Genomic DNA, 22,653 nt, shown 5'->3' on the forward strand with positions numbered 1-22,653 from the left:
CCGCGACGAGAGGTAAAACAGTCAACGACGACGACGACGTCCGCGGGAGAGAAGCCGGGTCTCGGTGTTTGTTCAAAGCGCTATAGATCGGACCGACGGGGAGGGGGGGGGGGGGGGTTTGAAACAGGAAGCTCACGAAGCGCCCTGCAGATCCGAGGCTCACTAAGCAGCACCTTGTGGGAGGGGGGGGGGTTTCACGCTGTGGTTTGAACGTGCGGTGCGGGGGTGGGGTTCAGCAGCTCCTCAATAACAACTTATTTTAAGACAAAAGTAAATAAACTCCCCGGGGTTCACAAAGGAACGCTGTTCGATACGGAGGAGACGAGAGACTAAATATAGCCCCCGCAGTGTCAGGAGGCTCTTCATCAAGACATCAAACACATTCTCTTAGATTAGATTAGATTAGATTAGATTAAAAATGTATATGGTCATCATCATGCAGCACAAGTACAGCACAACAAAAAGAAGTTTGGCATCCAACCAGAGTGCAAATGTAACAGTAAAGTGCAATTAGTAACATACAATGTACAGGTGATTATACTGGGTATAAAATATATAAATGTGTACTACTGAGTAATAGTGCTAATCAGACGTATGTACAGAGTTGTAGTATTAATATGTACAGTGATACAGGTATAAAGACACTATGGTAGTAAGTCGTACTGGCCAGCAGCGTAACTAGTAAGAGTAGGTATGGGATATGTACAGATATAGATATAGTATCTATCTACAGATATGCAAAAGGTATGTGTGCAGGTAAAACAGTGACAGTGAAAGCAGTAGGTACTAGGTATACCTTGAATATAAGACCGTTGTAGACAGTGAAAGAAGTAGGTAGGTACTAGGTATACCTTGAATATAAGACCGGTGTAGACAGTGAAAGCAGTAGGTACTAGGTATACCTTGAATATAAGACCGGTGTAGACAGTGAAAGCAGTTGGTACTAGGTATACCTTGAATATAAGACCGTTGTAGTCGACAGTGAAAGCAGTTGGTCTAGTAAGTTGAGTCTAGGCATGAAAACGAATGAAACAAATGAAAACATCTCGACACAATCTACCTGATTTCTGTTGCTTCTAACCGAGCGAAAATTATGGCCATTTACTCTCCTCTCTCTCCCTCTCTTCTTGGCCAAACAGGACGTGGCGGTGACCCGGGCTGCTTGACTTGATTAAAGCTACATTCCCGGGCCATATTTTCCTGGCCAGGAGGACTGATGAATTGAATGTTTGTTACAGCTGCTGCAGCAGCACTGTTTTGCCAACTTCAATGTTTGCGTGACCACAGATTCCTCTTCAGGGTGGACTCTGAATGAGTGCTGTGCACGTCGAGGCTCCTCGCTCGCTGCTGCTCACACACACTATTGTGATTCTTCCCCTGGCAACATTCAAGCGTGCACAATTTCAGACGCCATATTCTAACCACTATTCATCATGTCCAGACATTGACCTTATTCACGCGTGGCGGCCATTTTGCTCTTACGTCATCATCATGCTCAGGTTGGGATTCCGTGACACGCAACTAGAACTAACTAACGACTGGTGAACTTGAGAACTCATCTTGAGTCTTAAGGCCTCTGCATGCTACAGAAACTTCAAAGCAACTTCAACACAACATCGACAAAGCAACGGTGTTGCAGACACATTACCTTTATGCTTCTGCAAAATCAACGCGCAGCCTATGATGCAACAAAATGTACCCCGGATGTGCGGCTCGAGCGCGCCCAGCCCGCCTGAATACTTTGGGCAGCCGAAGGACTGCGCACTCTAGCAATTACAAACGGATTTCCCTTCTCAACCATACATCGTTAGTATAATAATAGCCCTGTTTATGTTTGTTTTCGCTTGTGTTCTTGTATATAGTGTAATATAGTTATATCGCCACATCAACCCAGTCCATCCCCATTGTTTCCCCAATCTCCTTCCACGAATTCATCGTCATAATGCTATCCTTGTAGTCTTTAGACCAGCTATTATATAAATGTTGGTACTTTCGGACCTCCTCTGCAATACGTTCCTGCATTTGATTCATTTTAAACAAACAATTAACAAGTGTAATGAAACAATACACTAGCTATCGAGCTCCTGTCAGAAAGTTTTCTTTTGGTCTCGAGCTCCTGTCAGAAAGTTTTCTTTTGGTCTCGAGCCAGGAACACTAGAAGTGACAGACAGCCCCGCCCCCATTCACTACCAACCAATCACTGCTACGCAATACCAACGCAACGGGTCTTTAGATTAGATTTTGGACACAGGTACGCAACGCCCTCGCAACACAGTCTACAAGACTCTCTGCAACAAGCGCGCTGAAATCGCGCCGATGTTGTGTTGAAGTTGCTTTGAATTTGCTGTAGCATGTAGAGGCCTTTAGTAATAAACACCACACAGTTGGTCTGGACCATATACCATCATCTCTATTACTACGGTCTGATTGAATCCTGCCACCCACTACTGTTCACTACTACTACTACTGTTATCACTATTATCATTACTACTCGCACTTTGCTCTATGTTCTATTATTCTATTATTCCTTTCCGTCCCGGTTCCCACCTTGGGATTGGGTTAAAGTCCTTCTTCTTCTTCGTGATCTCTTTAGTTTTTAGCTTAGATTCCAGTTGACATACGAAAAAAATAAATAAAAAATAAAAAGGGAAAAAAGGAAAGAAAAAAAAGCGTCATCTTTGCTTGGATGTGGCGGCGTTGAGAGTTCAAAAAGAATAGTAAGAAAAGGCAGCCAGGGGGAAACAACGCAGGCGGAGAGAATTCCTTTTATCACAGTATGTGCAGAGTGTGTGCGTGTGTGTGTGTGTGTGCGCGCGCGTGTGTGTGCGTGTGTGTGTGTGTGTGTGTGTGTGTAGAACAGTAGCGCGATGATGTCTCGCGGAGCCCCCCGCCCCCCCCCGTCCCCCCTGCTGTGAGCTCGGTCGTATATCTCTCGCCGGCTCCAGGGGGTAATTGATGAATATTTCTGCATCGCTAATGCGAGCTCCCGAAAAGTGGCTCCCGTGCCGACTGAGGCCGTGTAACCATGGTAACCAAGCGGCGCTTCCCCCCCGGCGCACATCAGACGGCCGGGGCGATAGAGGTGGCGAACTGATAACCGATAACTGATAAGGAGGAGAGGCCTGGTGGGCGGGCCTGTCTTCAAAGAGCTGACCATTTGACTCTGGCGGGGGAAGGCCAGTCTGCAGGCTGGATAATGGACTGGGGGGGGGGGGGGGGGGGTAGTCTGCATGAGGCAGTGACCTGGCTATGCACTTTTAAAGAGACGTCACGCTGACTGAATTACTGTCCAGTCGCCTCTCTCCTCGCTGTAAAACGCAGCGAGCTACAGCCTGTAACTGGAATAGTGATCATTTCCAAGATTGACTTGACCTTGAACGTCTGTGTGGAGTTTGGAGGCTCGACGAGTAAAAAAGGTGGAGAGACAATATCCGGTTTCACGATTATTTCGGCTGCGGTGAATTGTGTGGCGACGCTTTGGCCCCCGATTATCTCGGCGAGTGGGACGCAGCGCTTGTGTGGCGCCGCAGATCTTTTATCGCCGTCGTTTACGACCCGACAATGCCCCGCCGCGTATGCCGTGGTTCTGTCTTCATTGGACCCGGTTGTTTTATTTTGCGTGGCTACAAGATGGGCTCTCGCGTCTTCCACCGGCCTCGACGCTGAGCCCCGCCCACACCGGCAGGAGACTCAACGCCACGGTGGAGAGCGACATTAACAGTGTTTGTTTAACCTCTTTCTTAAGCCCAGAGCCCTATTTTCTGAAAATCCGCCTAAAAATACATACACAAGTAAATGGAAGATTGCTCCACTTCTACAAGGTCCATTTGCATGTTCTTGGTATCTAGGGACATCTATGCATCTCAGGGAATGTATTCCCAGGGACAGAAATATTGTGTCTGTTACTAGGCTTGAGTAAATTGTAATGAACCAAAGGAGAATATCAATTCTATCTTTTTTTTTTCACGGTGAATAACACCATGCAAAAAATTACCAGACATGAAAAACTGCCACTGAGCTCGTTCAGCACCTTCTTGAGATCATGTGTAAGATATAAAAATAAGATAAATAAAAAGGTTAATCCACAAGTCATTTGATTGACAGGAGCTGGCTTGAGCTGGGTAGTGTAGTTTTTCCGAAATTCCAATGCCATTCGAAAGCCCTGGGTCTCCTCTCCTCATATGACTACAAACAAAATGGCGGTGTGCATTTCTTTCCGTCGATATTCGCTAGTTTCTGAATACATTTCCAAAAGTAATATTTCACTAATAACACTTTAACCTATTGGTAAACAAACGTAGTGCTGAAAATATACACTATGACTGCTGTTTTGACAGGGTTAGGGTCTTTACTCTTGGCTACATTTGAAAAAGAAAAACGCAACATTAATTCATACAGTCTGTAGAGATGGATTTATGGCGTGATGTCATTTGTGGTCCGCTGACGGACAGCTCGGGTTAAAGAGGTTAAAAAAATACTTTAGGGACATTTTGTTATTTCTATTTTATATAGTGACAATCTGTATCCTGTTATCTGCACACTTTATTAGAATTGTATATAATCATCTTGCTGTTATTTTATCTTATTTTATTTTATTCTATGCTATTTTATTTTATATTATATTGGATGCTGCTACGGTCTATTATTATTATTATTATTATTATTATAAAAGGTAGCAAATGACGTGACAATAAAAGGAATCTGAGGAATCTGAATCTGATGTGGTGAAGTTGTGATCGCAGTACGTTTTGAGTTCTACTTGAGAAATTCCAGCTTGTTTTAATTACCGAGATAATAATACCCCCTCCCCCGACCCCCTCCCAACCCTCCCCACGGGGATCAAGAAAGGAATATCTTATCTTATCTTACACCGTAAATCCAAGATCATTTGGACCAAGACAGTCAAGACTACAATGCATAATAAATTACATATATCACGCCAGTTAGGGTACCTTATGTATACTGCACCTGTGTACTGTATACTTTACTTACTTATAGTATATATTTAGATTCTAGTGTTTATTGTAACCATATTTATTGTAATGTATAATATAACTGATAGGGCATACAGACGCCCATCTGCACCTTTGATTACACTGCCTACTTGCTCAGTAGTTAATTATATTGTTTACACTGCCTATTTTCTTTTACTTTTCTACTGTACTATAATTGTATTGCCTGTATGTATGTCTTTCTACTATTACCCTGCCCATACCTCTACCTCCCCTCCCCCCTCCCCCATGCTGCTATGATGAATTTCCCCCAAAGGGATCAATGAAGGAATATCTTATCTTATCTTTTAGTCACAGAATGCCATGTTCACATCGGCACATGCCCAGCTAGCTCCAGCCGGCTCCACGTAGCCCTTCTCACCCAGGCGTCAAGCAGCCCACATGGGGGTTAGTGTCGCCGTCTGTCGAGGTGGCTCGTTTAGCACCCCGGGCCGACTAGGGAAACACTTTATAAGAAGAGAAACTGATGTAGTTAACCCTTTCACTGCCACACGACAGAAGGTTAGCCCTTTACTATCACACAACCGACGGCGATGCTCCATCATTAGCATCATTAGCTCCGCTAATGCGGAGCTAATGATGCTAATGATGGAGCATCACCGCCGGTTGTGTGATAGTAAAGGGCTAACCTTCTGTATTGTCACAGTGAAAGGGTTAACCGGCTGCTGTGTGGCAGTGAAAGGGTTAACGGGGACCAGCGACAACAGACTCCTGCCACGTTTCCCTCTCTGTAACGAGGAGGTCTGAGGGCTGTGTGTGCGGCGTCTGTACGGGGGCCCCGCCAAGCCCGGGACACAAAGACCCAACATCTGTGAACAGTTAGAGGTGGACGGGGTGAAGGAACACTTATTATACTGACCATTACACTTCAATCAGTCACTGCCGCTGCTTTTCATGATGTCATACACAGCGCAGTTTGGGGATAATGCAGTCTCACCGGAACACCGTTTTCACTGAGACCGCGCTCGATGCACAGATCTCATGCAGACACACACACACACACACACACACACACACACACACACGCACACACACACACACACACACACACACACACACACACACACACACACACACACACACACACACACACGCACACACACACACACACACACACGCGCACACACACACAAGACAAACAAACCCACACGCCCAGTCGCCCACACACACTCACACTAGGGCTGAATGATGTGGACAATTGCAATTGCAATATGACTCAAGTCAAGCGATTTACGATAATCTTTTAAAAGGAACACTCCCAATATTTTGGGAAATAAAATGATTTGCCAGCTTCCCCCAGAGTCAGACGAGAACATTGATGTCAGTTTCATCTCTGTGTGTCCAGTAGCCCCAGAGAGAGGTCCAGGTGCATGCTAGCCTAGCTTAGCACAAGGACTGGAAGCAGTAGGGAGAAGCTAGCCTAGCTTAGCACAAGGACTGGGGGGTCGGCTGCTGATGGAGGCGCAGTGTTCAGGGTAACAGAGCATGAGGTGAGGCGGACCTTTAAAAAAGTGAATATCAGGAAGGCAGCAGGTCCAGACGGCATCCCCGGCCGCGTCCTAAAAGTCTGTGCCGACCAACTGGCCCCAGTATTCACTGACATATTTAACCTGTCCTTAGAACAGGCTGTCATCCCCACCTGCCTGAAGAAGTCCACTATTATCCCTGTACCCAAAAAATCCAAGCCTGCTTGCCTCAACGACTACCGCCCTGTAGCTCTCACCTCCATAGCCATGAAGTGCTTCGAGAAGCTAGTAAAGGGCTACATCTGCTCCTCCCTCCCCATCAACATGGACCCCCTGCGATTTGCATACCGCCCCAACAGGTCCACGGAGGACGCCATATCCCATGTGCTGCACACAGCAGCATCACACCTGGACAAGAGGCAGGGGAACTATGTGAGAATGCTATTCATCGACTACAGCTCGGCATTCAATACCATAGTCCCCTCCATACTCATAGCCAAGCTCAGGGACCTGGGCTTGGGCTATGACCTCTGCCAGTGGGTCTTGGACTTCCTGACTGGCAGACCCCAGGTGGTGAGAGCAGGCAACTGCACCTCCTCATCCATCACCCTCAACATAGGGGCCCCCCAGGGCTGTGTTCTGAGTCCCCTCCTCTACTCCCTGTACACACACGACTGTGTGGCTCAGCGGAGTAGCAATACAATCGTCAAATTTGCTGACGACACAGTGGTGGTGGGCCTGATCTCTGCCAACGACGAGAGGGCCTACCTGGAAGAGGTCAAGGTCCTGGCGGGATGGTGCCAGGAAAACAGCCTCTCCCTGAACGTCAGCAAAACAAAGGAGATGATTGTGGACTTCAGGAGGTCGGGGGTCAAGGACTACAGCCCCCTCAGCATCGACGGGGCACCGGTTGAGAGAGTCAACAGCTTTAAGTACCTCGGAGCCTACATATCCGAGGACTTGACATGGACCACACACATTAACAGTGTTGTGAAGAAGGCACGACAACGCCTCTACTTCCTCAGGCGCCTAAGGAAGTTCCAAGTCAGCCAGAAGATCCTTAAGAACTTCTACTCATGTACAATAGAGAGCATCTTGACCGGCAACATCACCTCCTGGTTTGGGAATAGCACTGCACAAGACCAAAGCAGACTACAAAGAGTGACACGTTCAGCCGAACGCACAATTGGAGGGGGGCTCCCCACCCTCCAGAACATTTACTACAAGCGTTGCAAGGGCAAGGCTAAGAGAATCATTAAAGACTCCAGTCACCCGAACAACTGCCTCTTTGAACTGCTGCGGTCAGGCAAGCGATACAGGAGTCTCAAGGCGAGCACAGAAAGACTCAGAAGAAGCTTCTATCCCCAGGCCATCAGGCTGCTAAACGAACAATGAATGAACACTACACAACAACAACCACCAAACGCACATAGCACACACATCCACACGCACACACTCACTTTAAACAAACACACTGTAGCACCCACTCCACACACTTATAGCACACACCCACTTTAAACAAACACACTGTAGCACCCACTCCCCACACTTTATATTTATGGATGAAGGATTGCACTACAACTCGTACACCTTACTGTAAATTGTACCTAAAATTGTACCTCATCCCATTTCTGCTTTGCACTAGATAGTACTGTACATTAGTACACTGCATAGTATTGTGTATTGTATATTATATGGTAACTCAGAACATTGTACATATGTCTATACTGAACACTGTGACCTCATTTTCTTCTTCTAAATTCATGCTATATTATGTTATTATGTTATTTGATACTATCTTGTCTAGCACAGTCTCTGGAGCGTAACAGTAAGAAGCATTTTGTATGAAAGTATTCTGTACTTCTGTATGACAACTATTAAAGAACTTGAACTTGAACTTGAGTAGGGAGAAGCTAGCCTAGCTTAGTACAAAAACTGGAAGCAGTAGGGAGCAGCTAGCCTAGCTTAGCACAAGGACTGGAAGCAGTAGGGAGCAGCTAGCCTAGTTTAGCACAAGGACTGGAAGCAGTAGGGAGAAGCTAGCCTAGCTTAGAACAAGGACAAGAAGCAGTAGGGAGAAGCTAGCCTAGCTTAGAAGTTAGAACAAGGACAAGAAGCAGTAGGGAGCAGCTAGCCTAGCTTAGCACAAGGACTGGAAGCAGTAGGGAGAAGCTAGCCTAGCTTAGAACAAGGACAAGAAGCAGTAGGGAGCAGCTAGCCTAGCTTAGCACAAGGACTGGAAGCAGTAGGGAGCAGCTAGCCTAGCTTAGCACAAGGACGTAGTAGGGAGCAGCTAGCCTCACTTTTCGATACTATATCGCTCTATTGACCCCCCCCCCCCCCCCCCCCCCCCCCTCTATAGTAAAAAACACCACATCACCGGGACATCACAAGCTAGCTAGCTAACGTTAGTCGCCTGCACGGTGCTGATGTTGCATGAACACGCACTCACGCATGCACGCGTGCGTACACACACACACACACACACACACTCTCCCTGCCAAGTCTCCAAGGAAGGAGAGGGTGGGGAACTTTTTGCGGACCGGTGTCCTGCAAAATTCTACTCCACACCAGAATTCTGCTGCCAGCGCTTCTGCGCACGCATGCGCATGACCCACAATCGTTTTTCACGCGTTTTAACTCAACAATATTCTACTGCCGAACGTCTTGTTGAGTCTTATTGATGGTGAGCAATATCTTAAACATATTTGTACATACATAACTTATTACTGTATAAGCATGTACATATTTGCATGTAATTGGCTTTGCAGCAGAATGTATAAAGTATGTATAAAGTAGATGATAAAATGTCGTACACCTGTTGTAGTTCGGAGTGAACGTGACGACACCCAGCTGTCAAAAGATATAGGCCTGAGTTTAGCATTATCTTGTTTTAAAATCACTTTTTTATGATTGTGTGTTAATAATATCACTTTTTTATGCATCAAAAATCACTTGTGTGTTAATAATATCACTTTTTTATGCATCAAAAATCACTTGTGTGTTAATAATACTTATCCCGACCCTGGTCTGTATAGCAATGGAGAAGTAGTAGAATTTCGCAGACGCCTCAGCAACACAGCTCAGCATTCAATACCATAGTCCCCTCCAAACTCATAGCCAAGCTCAGGGACCTGGGCTTGAACTATGACCTGTGCCAGTGGGTCTTGGACTTCCTGACGGGCAGACCCCAGGTGGTAAGAGCCGGCAACTGCACCTCCTCATCCATCACGCTCAACATAGGGCCCCCCCAGGGCTGTGTTCTGAGCCCCCTCCTCTACTCCCTGTACACACATGACTGCGTAGCACAGCGGAACAACAACACCATCATCAAATTTGCTGATGACACAGTAGTGGTGGGCCTGATCTCTGCCAACGACGAAAGGGCCTACCTGGAAGAGGTAGAGAACCTGTCACAGTGGTGTCAGGAGAACTGCCTCTCCCTGAACGTCAGCAAAACAAAAGAGATGATTGTGGACTTCAGGAGGTCGGGGGTCAATGACTACAGCCCCCTCAGCATCGACGGGGCACCGGTTGAGAGAGTGAACAGTTTCAAGTACCTCGGAGCCCACATATCCGAGGACTTGACATGGACCACACACATTGACAGTGTTGTGAAGAAGGCACGACAACGCCTCTACTTCCTCAGGCGCCTAAGGAAGTTCCAAGTCAGTCAGAAGATCCTTAGGAACTTCTACTCATGTACAATAGAGAGCATCCTGACCGGCAACATCACCTCCTGGTTTGGGAATAGCACTGCACAAGACCGTAGCAGACTACAAAGAGTGACACGTTCAGCCGAACGCACAATTGGAGGGGGGCTTCCCACCCTCCAGAACATTTACAACAAGCGGTGCAAGGGGAAGGCTAAGAGAATTATTAAGGACTCGAGCCACCCGAACAACTGCCTCTTTGAACTGCTGCGGTCAGGCAAGCGATACCGGAGTCTTAAGGCGAGCACAGAAAGACTCAGAAGAAGCTTCTATCCCCAGGCCATCAGGCTGCTAAACGAACAATAATCGCTAAACGAACAATAATCACTATGCAACAACCATCAAATGCACACAGCACACACACCCACACGCACACACTCACTCAAACAAACAACACACTGCAGCACCCACTCTCCACACTTTAGATCACACAAACACACTTACACTTTATATTTATTGATAAAGGATTTGCACTACAACTCGTACACCTACTGTGAATTGTACCTAAATTGCACCTCGTCCCATTTCTCCATTTCTGCCTTGCACTATATAGTATTGTATATTAGTACACTGCACAGTATTGTATATTGTATGGTAACTACGTCTATTCTGCATCGAACATTGTACATATGTCTAAACTGAACACTGTGACCTCTTTTTTTTACTTCTAATTTTACTATGTTTTTATTTCATACTTATCTTGTCTTGCACAGTCTCTGGAGCGCAACAGTAAGAAGCATTTTGTACAAAAGTATTCTGTACTTCTGTATGACAACTATTAAAGAAACTTGAAACCTATCGAGTCGCGCTACGGCAGCAGTTTTCGAGGAAGTAGTAGAATTTCGCAGAACACCGACCGACAGATGCAGTTTTTGAGCTGCTGGTTGCAGCTAACAAAGCGTCAAGCGACAAGTCGTTCTGGACAAGGAAGGAAGTACAGACTAGTTCCACTAATAGCAGAAAGGGAACTGCCGCTGCAACGAAAGAGGCCTGTCTTGGATCCTGAATCGTCTGCGTCGAGAGAAGCAGTGGATGAGCCCCAGAGAGCAGACGGTGATCAGACAGTCAGGAACACTGTCTGTCGATCCTTCCTGCCGGCAACGGATCTTTTATGTTTCATTTCAAACATGTATTTAAACTCGAAAGGCAACCGAGGTTTCCCTCGTGTACAGTCACGTCGAGTACATAGTACAGAAATAAACTTTAAAAAAGGCATATAGAATCACACAGCGTATAAAATATAACAATGAGACAACAGGGCGAGGCAGAAGTAAGGATAACAAATCAATTAAAACATGTACAACTTGATTGACAAAGGTTGGAGATCAAGGTCTTAAACTCTGCAACAGAGGGGAGAATCTCAAGCTTTAAGGACTGTTGGGAGTTCATTCCATGAGCTAGAGGGGCATCATAGCAAAATGCAGCTTTACCCTGTTCAGAGCAAACTCAGGGGACCTTAAGGACCAGCCAGTCACTAGAACGTGTTCTATAGGTTCCAACATTCCATTCTAATAATGATGTAGTATAGGGAGGTTGAGCTGTACTGTATTGTACCCATTCTGCAATCTGTTAATAAAGTTTTCAATCAATCAATCAATCAATCAATCAATCAATCAATCAATCAATCAATCAGGTGGCTTACCAATAATGATGTAGTATAAGGAGGTGGCTTACCAATAAGGGCCTTACAAATGAACAAATACCAGTGTTTGTTGCGCCTCTCCATCAGCGAGGACTAACCAACCTTCTCATAAAGGACACAGCGATGAGTGTCGTATATATCATCATTAGTGATGAATCTGAGGGCGGCAGGCAGAGTGATATATATCAGTGAGACAATCGCAATTTACTCCACAATGGTTTCGCTTGCAGTACCGACAGTCCTAGTACTCATGTACTGGCATACGTGTACTCATGTACATACGTGTACTTACAGTGCAGCGGTCAGTGTCACACACCGCGGGGAATTACAACGTCTCCTATTGGATTTCTCCTTGCGTTACACGGCCCCGGTGACGAGACCCGTCTCACTTTCACTCACTGGAGGAAATGATTGCAAACCGTACACCGTGTCAAACGTGAATGAGGCTCGCAGGCCAGTTATGCATCATGAGGTTTGACACGATGTATGATGCGTGTAACCGCTTCCTCAGCAGATATAAGACCTAATTACACTGTGAGCTTCCTAATTTGGAATAGAATAGAATAGAATAGAATAGAAATACTGTATTCATCCCGAGGGAAATTTGGCACTACAAATCGCTCACAGTAAACACAGTAAACATTTAGGTAGACGAAAACAAAAGTCACGAATAAGAATAAAAATAAGCCTAAGAATAAAATACGGTCCGGGATATACATTTCCTATTATGTATTTCTAATATAAAATACATAGTCAAAATATACAGAAATATACAGTAAAAGTGTAAAATTGTACAATGTCGGTTTAAAAGTAAAAGTAAGAGTCCAGGATGATAGTACTGTCTGTCACCCTGTGCTCATTGATGCAGTGAGGGTCAGTGATGCGTTATAAAGTCTGACGGCTGTCGGAATGAAGGACTTCCTGTGCCGTTCAGTGCTACATCTTGGGAGTCAGAAAGTGTACATGTATGTATGAACACTTGCCCTACAACTCTGTAGGTACATACATCTGATTCGCATTATTACTCAATAGTACTCATTTATATATTTTATATCCAGTTTAATCACTTGTACATTGTATATTACTATTGCACTTCACTGTCACATTTGCATGGATGTCAAATCCTTTTCGTTGTACTGTACTTGTGCTGTATGATGATGACAATACATTTTAATCTAATCTAATGAATCTATTGTATTGTATTGGAGCCTGGTGAGAAGATGCAGCACAATGCTAGATTTCTCAATACTAAAGCGACCAGTGAGGTTTTGGCCTGTACTAGTCAATATATAAAATATATTATATACCAATATATTATATTATAAGTACAATATAAGGGCCAGGGTAAAAAGAAAAAGTGATATTCCAACATTATTTGGAATACTTTAGTGTTTAGTCTTTGAGTTGGCGATTGTAAACCAGGATAGGAGGGGGCATCTAAACAACTCCTACTGTTTACTGTCTGGCTTTGTGGCTCCGTTTCCATGGCAATACTCGCAATATTCTGTGCCGGCATATTGCTCATCAGGATATGAAAATGCATTAAACACCTTATCCAGTTTAAGATCTTAACTGGGATAATAGCCAATAGTCACTTAGCCGGAATCTGGAATATGAATATGAATGTGCATGTGCATGTAACAAACTAATTATAGAACCTTCAGTGAATCCGGGAGGGGGGGGGGGGGGGGGGGGGGGGGGGTGGGGGGGGGGTCAGTTCAAAGCTCTGAGGTCTGGTTCTTCTGAAGATTAGTGTCTTTAAAAAGCCAAGATGTCAAAATACGATGAAATTCCTGAGACTAACGCTGGAGGATAATACTGCAGATAAGATGAGGTCCTACAAACTATATTTTATCATTATTATCATTATTATTATTATTATTATTATTATTATTATTATTATTATTATTATTATTATTATTATTATTATGATTTTTAAAACTTAAAATCCTCCTGGGACGTTCCTACTCCCCGGTTCGCAGGTATAAGCACACGCCATGCCAAGTGCTTTCATTCAGAAACAATATCAATATTGATGGTGGTGGATGCAGGAGTAGTAGAATCATCTCCAAAGCCATGCAGCAGTACACAAAATCTTCACGCATGATATTTTAACAAGTTGCTTTTGATCCAATAATAGCCTTGATTATTCCCAAACCCAAATGATCTTTGCGAGATTCAAATCGTTTGTGTGGGGGCCTGTGTGTGTGTACTGGCTCTCCCCCAACACATCACAACTCAGCAACTCCGGTATCAAAGACAAGTCCAGCTCTTGGAAACATTCCAGACAAACCAAGTTTCTCAAGGACCCTGGTCCAGTCCACGTTATTGGATGACTGGCAGCATGCGTGTGTTAAACAGATCTGGCATTGCAATTTTCGGCCCACCAAGGAATAATACTGTGTGACACCCTTTGTGATTATAAAAATGTCATTTTGGAAAACCTAGAAGGCATTACGAATGCTGCACATTTCCAGAGCTCAGCCTATTTTCCGACGATGGTATCAACAATGTGATCACCGGCAGCACGATCGTGATCACACTCTGAATACAAATGTACATTCTGGTTACTGTGCTGATCACATCATTGATCAGGCCTGTTTGGTGAATCCAAATGTACACTCTTGGTTAATGTGCTGATTAGAAATCACATCATTGACCAGGCCTGTCTGGTTAATTACCGGTACCACCACAACAGCCGTTCAAAGAACAACAACCAATAGTTCCACTTTACCTAAAAGAAAACTGACAGTGGTCTTTGAAAAAGATGTCAAATGCTTTTAAAATGGTGTAAATCCCCTTTAATTTTTTTATCTCAAAATCACAGCATGGTCTGACTTCCACCATATTCCGTCCTGCCTCTCTGCCATCACATAAACTGAAAGTATAGGACTGACACAACAAAGGAAAAGTTGATAGTTCCTTGTTTGAGTTCCTATTTATTTGGATTCCAGCTCTCAAGCAGGCGACAGCGTGGAAAGGCCTGTGTTTTATGATGTGGCCATCAATTCAACCAGAGACCGACCACCACCAATGATTACAGCAAACGGCATAACTTGTGCGTAAAGAAGAGAAACCATGTCATTTTCCCCTCTGGGATAGAGGCTCTCTGGACTGAACCCCCACCTGGGGAGGGAGAGCCTCCACCACAGAGGAAACATGGCACGGTTTCTCTTTACGCACAAGTTATGCAGTTTGCTGTATGTGACTTGTGCAGTTTGCTGTAATCTTCGGCATGTTGATGGTGGCAGAGAGAGGCAGGACAGGGGGATATATTAATATTTCCCCCAAAACCTCGGTGGACCAAGGACCATGCTGTGATTTGAGACCAAACAAATATTAAAGGGGATCCCCACCATTTTAAAAGCATTTGACATATTTTTCTTATAGAAAGACCACTGTCAGTTTTCTTTTAGGTAAAATACCGAACCACAGGGCCTCTCTACCCTAGAGGGAAAACGGCATGGTTTCTCTTTACGCACGCAAGTTATGCAGCAGTTTGCTGTAATATGGGTCCCCCACCAGTTTGATTGATTGATTGAAAACTTTATTAACAGATTGCAGAATGGGTACAATAGACAGTACGGCTCAATACACACAATTGTTAAGGGGTTGCTTTGCTTGCAGACCAGAGAAAGACTTTCGTCTTGTTTACATCAGGGTCCCCCATTTCCCCCCACCAGTAATGAGGAACACCGTTACGCCCTTGACACACACAGTGGATCCAGATGAAAATAAACAAGGACCATTGAAAGGTGATATTCAACGTCAAACACATGATCCAGCTGTAGCGCAACAACAACAACAACAACAACAATACAGTATTCTTCTTCCCCGCGGCGTGAAAACGATAAGCGTGCAATGCGCACTGTCTGTCTGTCGGGATTCCAGCAGATCTCCCCTTGCCTCGTCTCTGAAACGGAGCAGATCTCGTTTTTTTGGGTCGAAATGCCATGAGAATGAGAATGAAAAAAAAAACAGAAACCTCACCTCATCTGGCGGAGAACCGGCGAGGATGGTCTCGTCTCTCGCCTGATCGGTTAATAATAATAATAACGGAGACGAATGTTTCTTTTGTTTGTTTTGCGTTTGTGCCTTAATGACTTGTCTTTCTTCACGGTCTCTTCTCTGGTCTCTCCTCCGGCGTCTCTCTGCAGCCTCTCTCCCTCCCGAGTCCCTCCCTCCTTCTCTCTCTCTAGTGTGTTTGTGGGTCGGGGAGGAAAAGTGATGTCATTGCATGAAATCTCGTTACCCGCCCCAATTTTTTTTGCAAGGGAAAAAAAAGGCTACAGTATATAAAAATGATTATATGTCGTTTTTTTTGTTGTTAAGTTTTGTAAGTATATGGTGAAGTTATGTTTGGCAACACGGGACTACATAACTTCACCATATACTTATACAAAACGTATACCCATTCTCAAAAAAAATGCACAAAAAAAAATCTCTAAAAATGCTCAAAAAAAATACTTAAACCGTGTCTAAGCACTGTTCCATGTTTGCCAAACATAACTTCATCATATACTTATACAAAACGTACCCATTCTAAAAAAAATGACTTTATACCAGACACAAACCATGTCTACAAAAAAAAGCATTGTTCCATGTTTGCCAAACATAACTTCACCATATACTTACAAAACTTACCCATTCTCAAAATGCACAAAAAAACATTACACTATAAATACACAAACCATTTCTACAAAAAAGCACTTCCATGTTTTTCTCAATACAGGAAAAAAAGTTAAACGGAATAAATGAAAGGTATCATAAAATAGTTTATTTATGGATGGTTTATTGAACATTCAGAAAAAAGAAAAAAAAATACTTAATGCGAGGGTGTGTCCCCGTCGCTTATTAAACAGACAAGGCGTTCACACATCTGATGAATCATATGGTACGACAGAGAAGCTATGTCTCTGTATGGTTTAGTAAGGCAAGACAGACCGGACAGACGACAATGGAATCATTAAATAAATATCCCCAAGATGGCAAATTACAATCAACTCATTAATATTGTAACAAGGCTACTGGCGATGGGTCTCGACACGGCTTGGATGTGAGATGATGGTCATCTCTTGGAATGTGTTTTGACATTTTGAGTGCGTTCACAGTGCGCACACTGTATTCTGAATACTAGTTCAGAATATTCTGGTTAACCCTTTCACTACCAAATGGTTAACTGTGTCACTGTGACAATACAGAATGTTAACCCTTTCACTGCCACACGACAAAGTGTTAACCCTTTCACAACCACACTACAGAAGGTTAACCCTTTCACTACCACACTAGATACCACGGTTAACCGTCTGTAGTGTGGTAGTGAAAGGTTAACCTTCTGTAGTGTGGTAGTGAAAGGGTCAAAGGCCAGGATACGGCGTTAGCGTACCTTCTTCATCATCCCCGTATAGATGAGTAAACAGAATACATTGACATTATACTGACAGAATTTGACAAGACAACCGAAAGCACAAGTGGGATAACTGCGTCGACGGTGACACGCCTCGATATCCTGGCTGATATATATCGGCGTGTCCCAGCGATCACATTCAGGCTTCTCATAGTTTAGGCACGAGTCTATCTCGACTACCGTTAACGGGATGGGGGACCCTGCGTGGGCCAACGCGAGGAAGGAATGCTCAATTATCTCCCGAAACAACGCCGGGATATTTATGTGCAACGTCTCACTGTAGATCAGCCCTCGTCTTCACGTTGGCCTTTTGTGGAATTTTAATTAGAAACAGTTTGTTGTTCTGAGAAACAGAGAGAGGTAGCCGTTCTCATCTGGGAGCATCGACTGCGGCGGTGTCCATGTCCAGGAGCGAGTTCTCCGTGGCCTCCGACGCGACCTGGAGAGGAGAGGAGGAACATCACTGTGTTTAGATTAGATTCAAATGTATTGTAATAAATAATCATGCAGCACAAGTATAATACAGTTCAACAAAAAGAAGTTTGGCATCCAACCAGAGTGCAAATGTAACGGTAAATTTCAACAGTAATATACAATGTACAGGTGATTAAAGTGGGTATAAAATATATACATGAGTACTACTGAGTAATAGTGCTAATCAGATGTATGTACAGAGTTGTAGTATTAACATGTACAGTGATACAGGTATGAAGACACTATGGTAGTAAGTCATACTAACTAGTAAGAGTAGGCAAGGGATATGTACAGATATATAGTATCTACAGATATGTAAAAAGGATTATATGCAGATATATATACAGTAAGAATAAATATATATACAGTATATACAGCATTATTGTACATGCTATCATACAGAGTTCTATGGGTTATATGCAGGTGTATAAGTAGGTATATAGGATTATATGGAGGTATATTCAGATATATAAATGTACATATACAGTAGTATATACAGAACTGTTGTACATGCTATCATACAGAGTTCTATGGGCAGACTAAAAAAGTCGGCACTGGTAGTTATCATGATGACGTATGACACAGTAACAACACCACTACTCCAAGAAGACGCTTTGCTCCCCATTCGCTCCCGCCGTCTGACGCGGAGTTGTCATTTTCAGCATTCCAACATTCTCTGGGAGGAATGTCCCGACTACTGTGAAGACCCGAGACCGTCCGGCTGGCCGCCGCTGGGGTAATACCTGCTCTCCTGTCCACCTCCGTGACACGCTTTACAGTCGTAATTTATACATGCTTGTCATTTTTACATGCTTGTCACTGTCAAGTACTTTGTTTACGACACTTTGTATTGAGAATGTGGTTTTGCAATGTCTGCTGTGTGAACATGAATAGCATGTCAACACGCACACAGAAAACACTTTGATGGCCGAAGAGCAAAACCTCCCATCAGCATAAAAAAAAATAAGTGGGGGAAAACCTCCTATCTGCACTTGGCGTGGCACTAATACCTACCTGGTCGGTATCGTTAACACATAATATAGTAATATAGTCCAAAAACGGTCTTGTATTGGGTATCCTTTCAATTTTTTTTTTGTTTTCTCAAAAAAGTTAATTTTTCGTCTTAGAGTGACTGAAGGACTCGAGCCAGGTCCCGAGAGAGCATACCTGGTCGTCCACAAAGGCATCCATGTCCCTCTCCGAAAGCTCCTGTGCGGAGGCGTCCAGCTCGCCCTGGTCCTCGTCCTCTCCGCCCGTCAGGATGTCCATGGGGGACTCAGCGATGGCTCTGATGCTCTGGTCCTCCAGGGCCAGGGCCGTGTCGAACTGCAGGGGGGACGGGGGGCCCTGCGCACCATCCCCCTCCACATCCAGGTCCTGCAACACGGAGGGGCAGACTGTCACTGTGCCATCCTCTCACCCCGCCCCACCTGTAGGGACGCTCCGCCTGTGCAGGGGGGGGGGGGGTTAAACTCGAGTTATATTTAAAACAATGCTCACCGACACGCTACAATAAGGAGATGTAGTTCCAAGACTTTATTTAGGTCATGTTTTACCGTTTCCGGTACAGGCATGGGTAATTTATTTAAATACATTTCAGTAGTTTACCCAGGCAGGGGAAAGGACGGCCATGTCCACAGCCTGATGCTGCTCGAGGGAGCAGGTAAAGAGGGCGGGAGAGGGGGAGCTCCAGTAGCTCACCGCGTATCTCGGCGCTATTTCGGCGTCGGGGACAACCGTGCGCGTCACGGATCTGGGGGACACGAGTTCGACTCCCGGACTCGCCGTATTTTCTCAGAGTGTCTTTCCCCGATCTATATCCCATTCAACCTGTTTCTGTCGGTCATGCTTGACCAGAAAAAAAGCGATAAACGCTAAAAAGAACCGGCTGACTGGTCAAAGTTATAAAAAAAAAAAAAAAAAAAAAAAAAAAAAAAAAAAAAAAAAAGGGCAGGAGAGATAAGTGGGCAGTGACTGAGACACAGGCCTGTTTATACACGGCTGCTCATGGTCTGCAATCGTTGGACTTCATGAGTATTGTGTGGGTTAAGCAAGGGTCCGCAAGCATTGTATCTAGAACATTTTGAGAACCGTTTGCATCTTCTAAAGCAGAAGAATCAAGACAGGCAACGTAGAACCTTTATGAGTGTGTAGGTTAAGCAAGGGTTCTGCTTACACGCGGTTGCTCATGGTCTGCAACCGCTGTATCTAGAACGTTTTGAGAAACATTTGCATCTTCTAGAAGCAGACGAATCGAGACAAGGCAAACTAGAACCCTCGACACAAAAACACCGGCCTGAAATGAAGTCAAATCTACTTCACAGGGACAGGATTGCAACAACACAAACAAAGAAAGTAAACAACACAAACAAAACAAAGTAAACAACACACGACACTAAAACTTTAACCAAGCAGCCTATGAGCAGCCAGTGAGATCTACGCAGCGTAGAGTAAATTGAAACGCACATCGCTGAACTCCAGCGGAAGGCTCTCCGTGGGCTGGAGCTCCGCGGCGCTCAGGTACATGTCTTTGGCCGCCGGGGTGAGCTGCTCCTGGGGCACCTGCTCCGACCGGTACAGGGGGGCCGGCAGGGTGAGGTGTAGGGGGCAGCAGGGCTCGTCCGACTGCCCCATGTGGACGGTGCGGTCGCACGGGACGTCTTTCAGCCCCGGACACGTCTTGAACAACACCTGGTTGCTGTCCTGGTGGATGTCTGCGTCTCGTGGTCAAGGAGAACGGCGGGTGGAGGTGGCGACGCAGAGAGCGACGGCAGGGACATTGTCAGGAGTCAAAATACACACGTTCCATTTCAACAGCAATATAAAAGTTATAATAATAATCACAAGCACGGAACATTTGCATTAGAGAATAACATTTAACATTTACCAGTTGCACAAATAAGATGATTATTATCGCCAAGTACCACAATTATCCCTATACAAATAAATCTTACTGCAATTAGAGCTCAACATAAGGCTCCTTATTGTTTAGCTGCAAAAAGCTGGACTGTACGAGTGATATGCCTGGATGGTTTTGTACAACAGTGTGCCTTTTGCCAAAGAATGGCTATTAAGCTGTATGGCTCGTTCACAATATAGCAGCTTTCTGCATTAATCTGTCGAATTAGTCTGCATCCAACCATCTTGGCAAACGGTTACTAACAATGTACTTTGGTTTATACTGTATGGGTCGAGTCTGAACAGCAGAGTGGTGTCTAAACCAACCTAGATGTACAGCTCTGTACATACATCTTATTAGCAGCACTATTACTCAGTAGTACCAATATATTCTATATCCAATTTAATCATCTGTACATTGTATATTACTATTGCACTTTACTGCTACATTTGCACTCTGGTTGGATGGCAAACTTCTCTTCGTTGTACTGTACTTGCTGTATGACTGCAATAAATCGGAAAACAAAAATCGGAAAAAAAAAGACGACGTTGAGGCTGTATGTCTCTACTAAAGCCCCTTTCACACAACAAAGCCAAGTGGTATCAAACGGTATTATAATGCTGCATTGCTGGTTCCAGAACAATTCACACTGCCCTTCGAAAATCCATCAATTTGCCAACACGTATCGTACCATTTCACAAGCAAAATTCACATAAACCTCTTTTGCATTGTTTAGCAACAGAAGCAGTAAGTTTAAGCCTTTATTAAATTCATCCTCTGCGTTTGACCCATCCCAACCATTTAGGAGCAGTGGTTAAGCCACACAGTGCGGCACCCGGGGACCAACTCCAGTTGTGATGCCAGTACCTTGCTCAAGGGCGATGGCAGGAGTATATACCTAGCATTAGGGATGGGTACCTTTCACATTTGAATAGATACCGGTACCTTTTTTCGGTACTTTAGTCTAAATTTTTTTATCTACCTACCTCAGTTGTAAAAAAAAAAAAAAAAAAATCCAAACTTAATATTTAATAAATAAATTATGTATTATTATTACTTTATTATTATTTACATCTTACTAATGTAAAGTATTTTACAACTGATTAAACAAACAAACAATCTAGCAGCAATGAACTACTCTGCTGCTGATTGAGTATTCTAGCAGTTATTTTTGCTCCACCCCCGCTTTGGAGAAGACCCGCTCTGCGGTGTGTGTGGCTTGTTTACAGACGTCACATCCTCTACTCTTCTGTCCTGAGTTGTGCCGGTGTTCTGCGAAATTCTACTACTTCCTCGAAAAAGTGATTTTAAAACAAGATAACGCTAAACTCAGGCCTATATCTTTTGACAGCTGGGTGTCGTCACGTTCACTCCGAACTCCAACAGGTGTACGACATTTTATCATCTACTTTATATACATACTTTATACATTCTGCTGCAAAGCCAATTACATGCAAATATTTACATTGACCATGAACAGAGCCAGTGTCCCATTGTGTCCCGGATTCAATCTCCTCTCCTCTAAAGACGCTCCGTGGCTAACAGCCATGTCAGACAGAGCAGATGTGGAAACTGAGCTACACTTTCTAACAACCTGCCCACTACCAAGATAGATATCAGAGACATATACTCCCCAGTCACCATGAATTGCAAACACCCAAGGAGAGTTTGAAAACATGTATTGTGCCTTAACGTGCGGTTTCGTTTTTGCGGTCAACAAAAAGTGACGTCAGACTTTTTTTCTTTTTGCGCATTGTACCGAAAGTTGGCACCGGCGGATCTCACGTGAATCGATACTCGGTAGTACCGACGTGTTTCGGTAGGTACCTTTAAAAGTACCGAATTCGGTACCCATCCCTACCTAGCATGCATGTTTTTTGGTGTGGGAGGAAACCAGAGTACCGGAAAGAAACCCACACAAACACAGAACATGCAAACTGCACACAGAAAGGCCTTCAGCTGGGGTTTGAAGCCAGGACCTTCTTGCTGTGAGGTAACCGTGCTAACCACTGAGCCACCATGCTGCAGTGAGGTATACAG

The 22,653-nt window shown here is 44.4% G+C and overlaps 2 protein-coding genes across 3 annotated transcripts in view; both read right to left on the minus strand.

The window, feature by feature from the left end:
- Positions 1 to 15,971, minus strand: part of LOC311243461 (nck-associated protein 5-like) — a 100,140-nt gene extending 84,169 nt beyond the window's left edge. Inside the window, exon 1 of the mRNA XM_084332694.1 lies at positions 15,824 to 15,971. The gene's annotated coding sequence lies outside the window, so the exon portion shown is untranslated. The remainder of the gene's footprint in view (positions 1 to 15,823) is intronic.
- Positions 15,972 to 16,627: 656 nt separating this feature from the next.
- kansl2 (KAT8 regulatory NSL complex subunit 2) overlaps positions 16,628 to 22,653 on the minus strand; it is a 43,828-nt gene continuing 37,802 nt past the window's right edge. The window contains exons 8-10 of one of the 2 annotated variants that reach the window (XR_014620691.1): positions 20,181 to 20,428; positions 18,882 to 19,161; positions 16,628 to 17,679 (exon numbers count right to left, since the gene is read on the minus strand). Coding sequence is in view for 1 of the 2 variants with exons in the window: in XM_084333829.1 (XP_084189955.1) it covers positions 17,611 to 17,679; positions 18,882 to 19,091; positions 20,181 to 20,428 (527 nt within the window). In the remaining variant the exon portion in view is untranslated. The remainder of the gene's footprint in view (positions 17,680 to 18,881; positions 19,162 to 20,180; positions 20,429 to 22,653) is intronic. The other variant, XM_084333829.1, reaches the window with a different exon arrangement.

This window comes from Notolepis coatsorum (genome assembly GCF_963971535.1).
Source record: "Notolepis coatsorum genome assembly, chromosome: 17".
NCBI classification, from domain to species: domain Eukaryota; kingdom Metazoa; phylum Chordata; class Actinopteri; order Aulopiformes; family Paralepididae; genus Notolepis; species Notolepis coatsorum.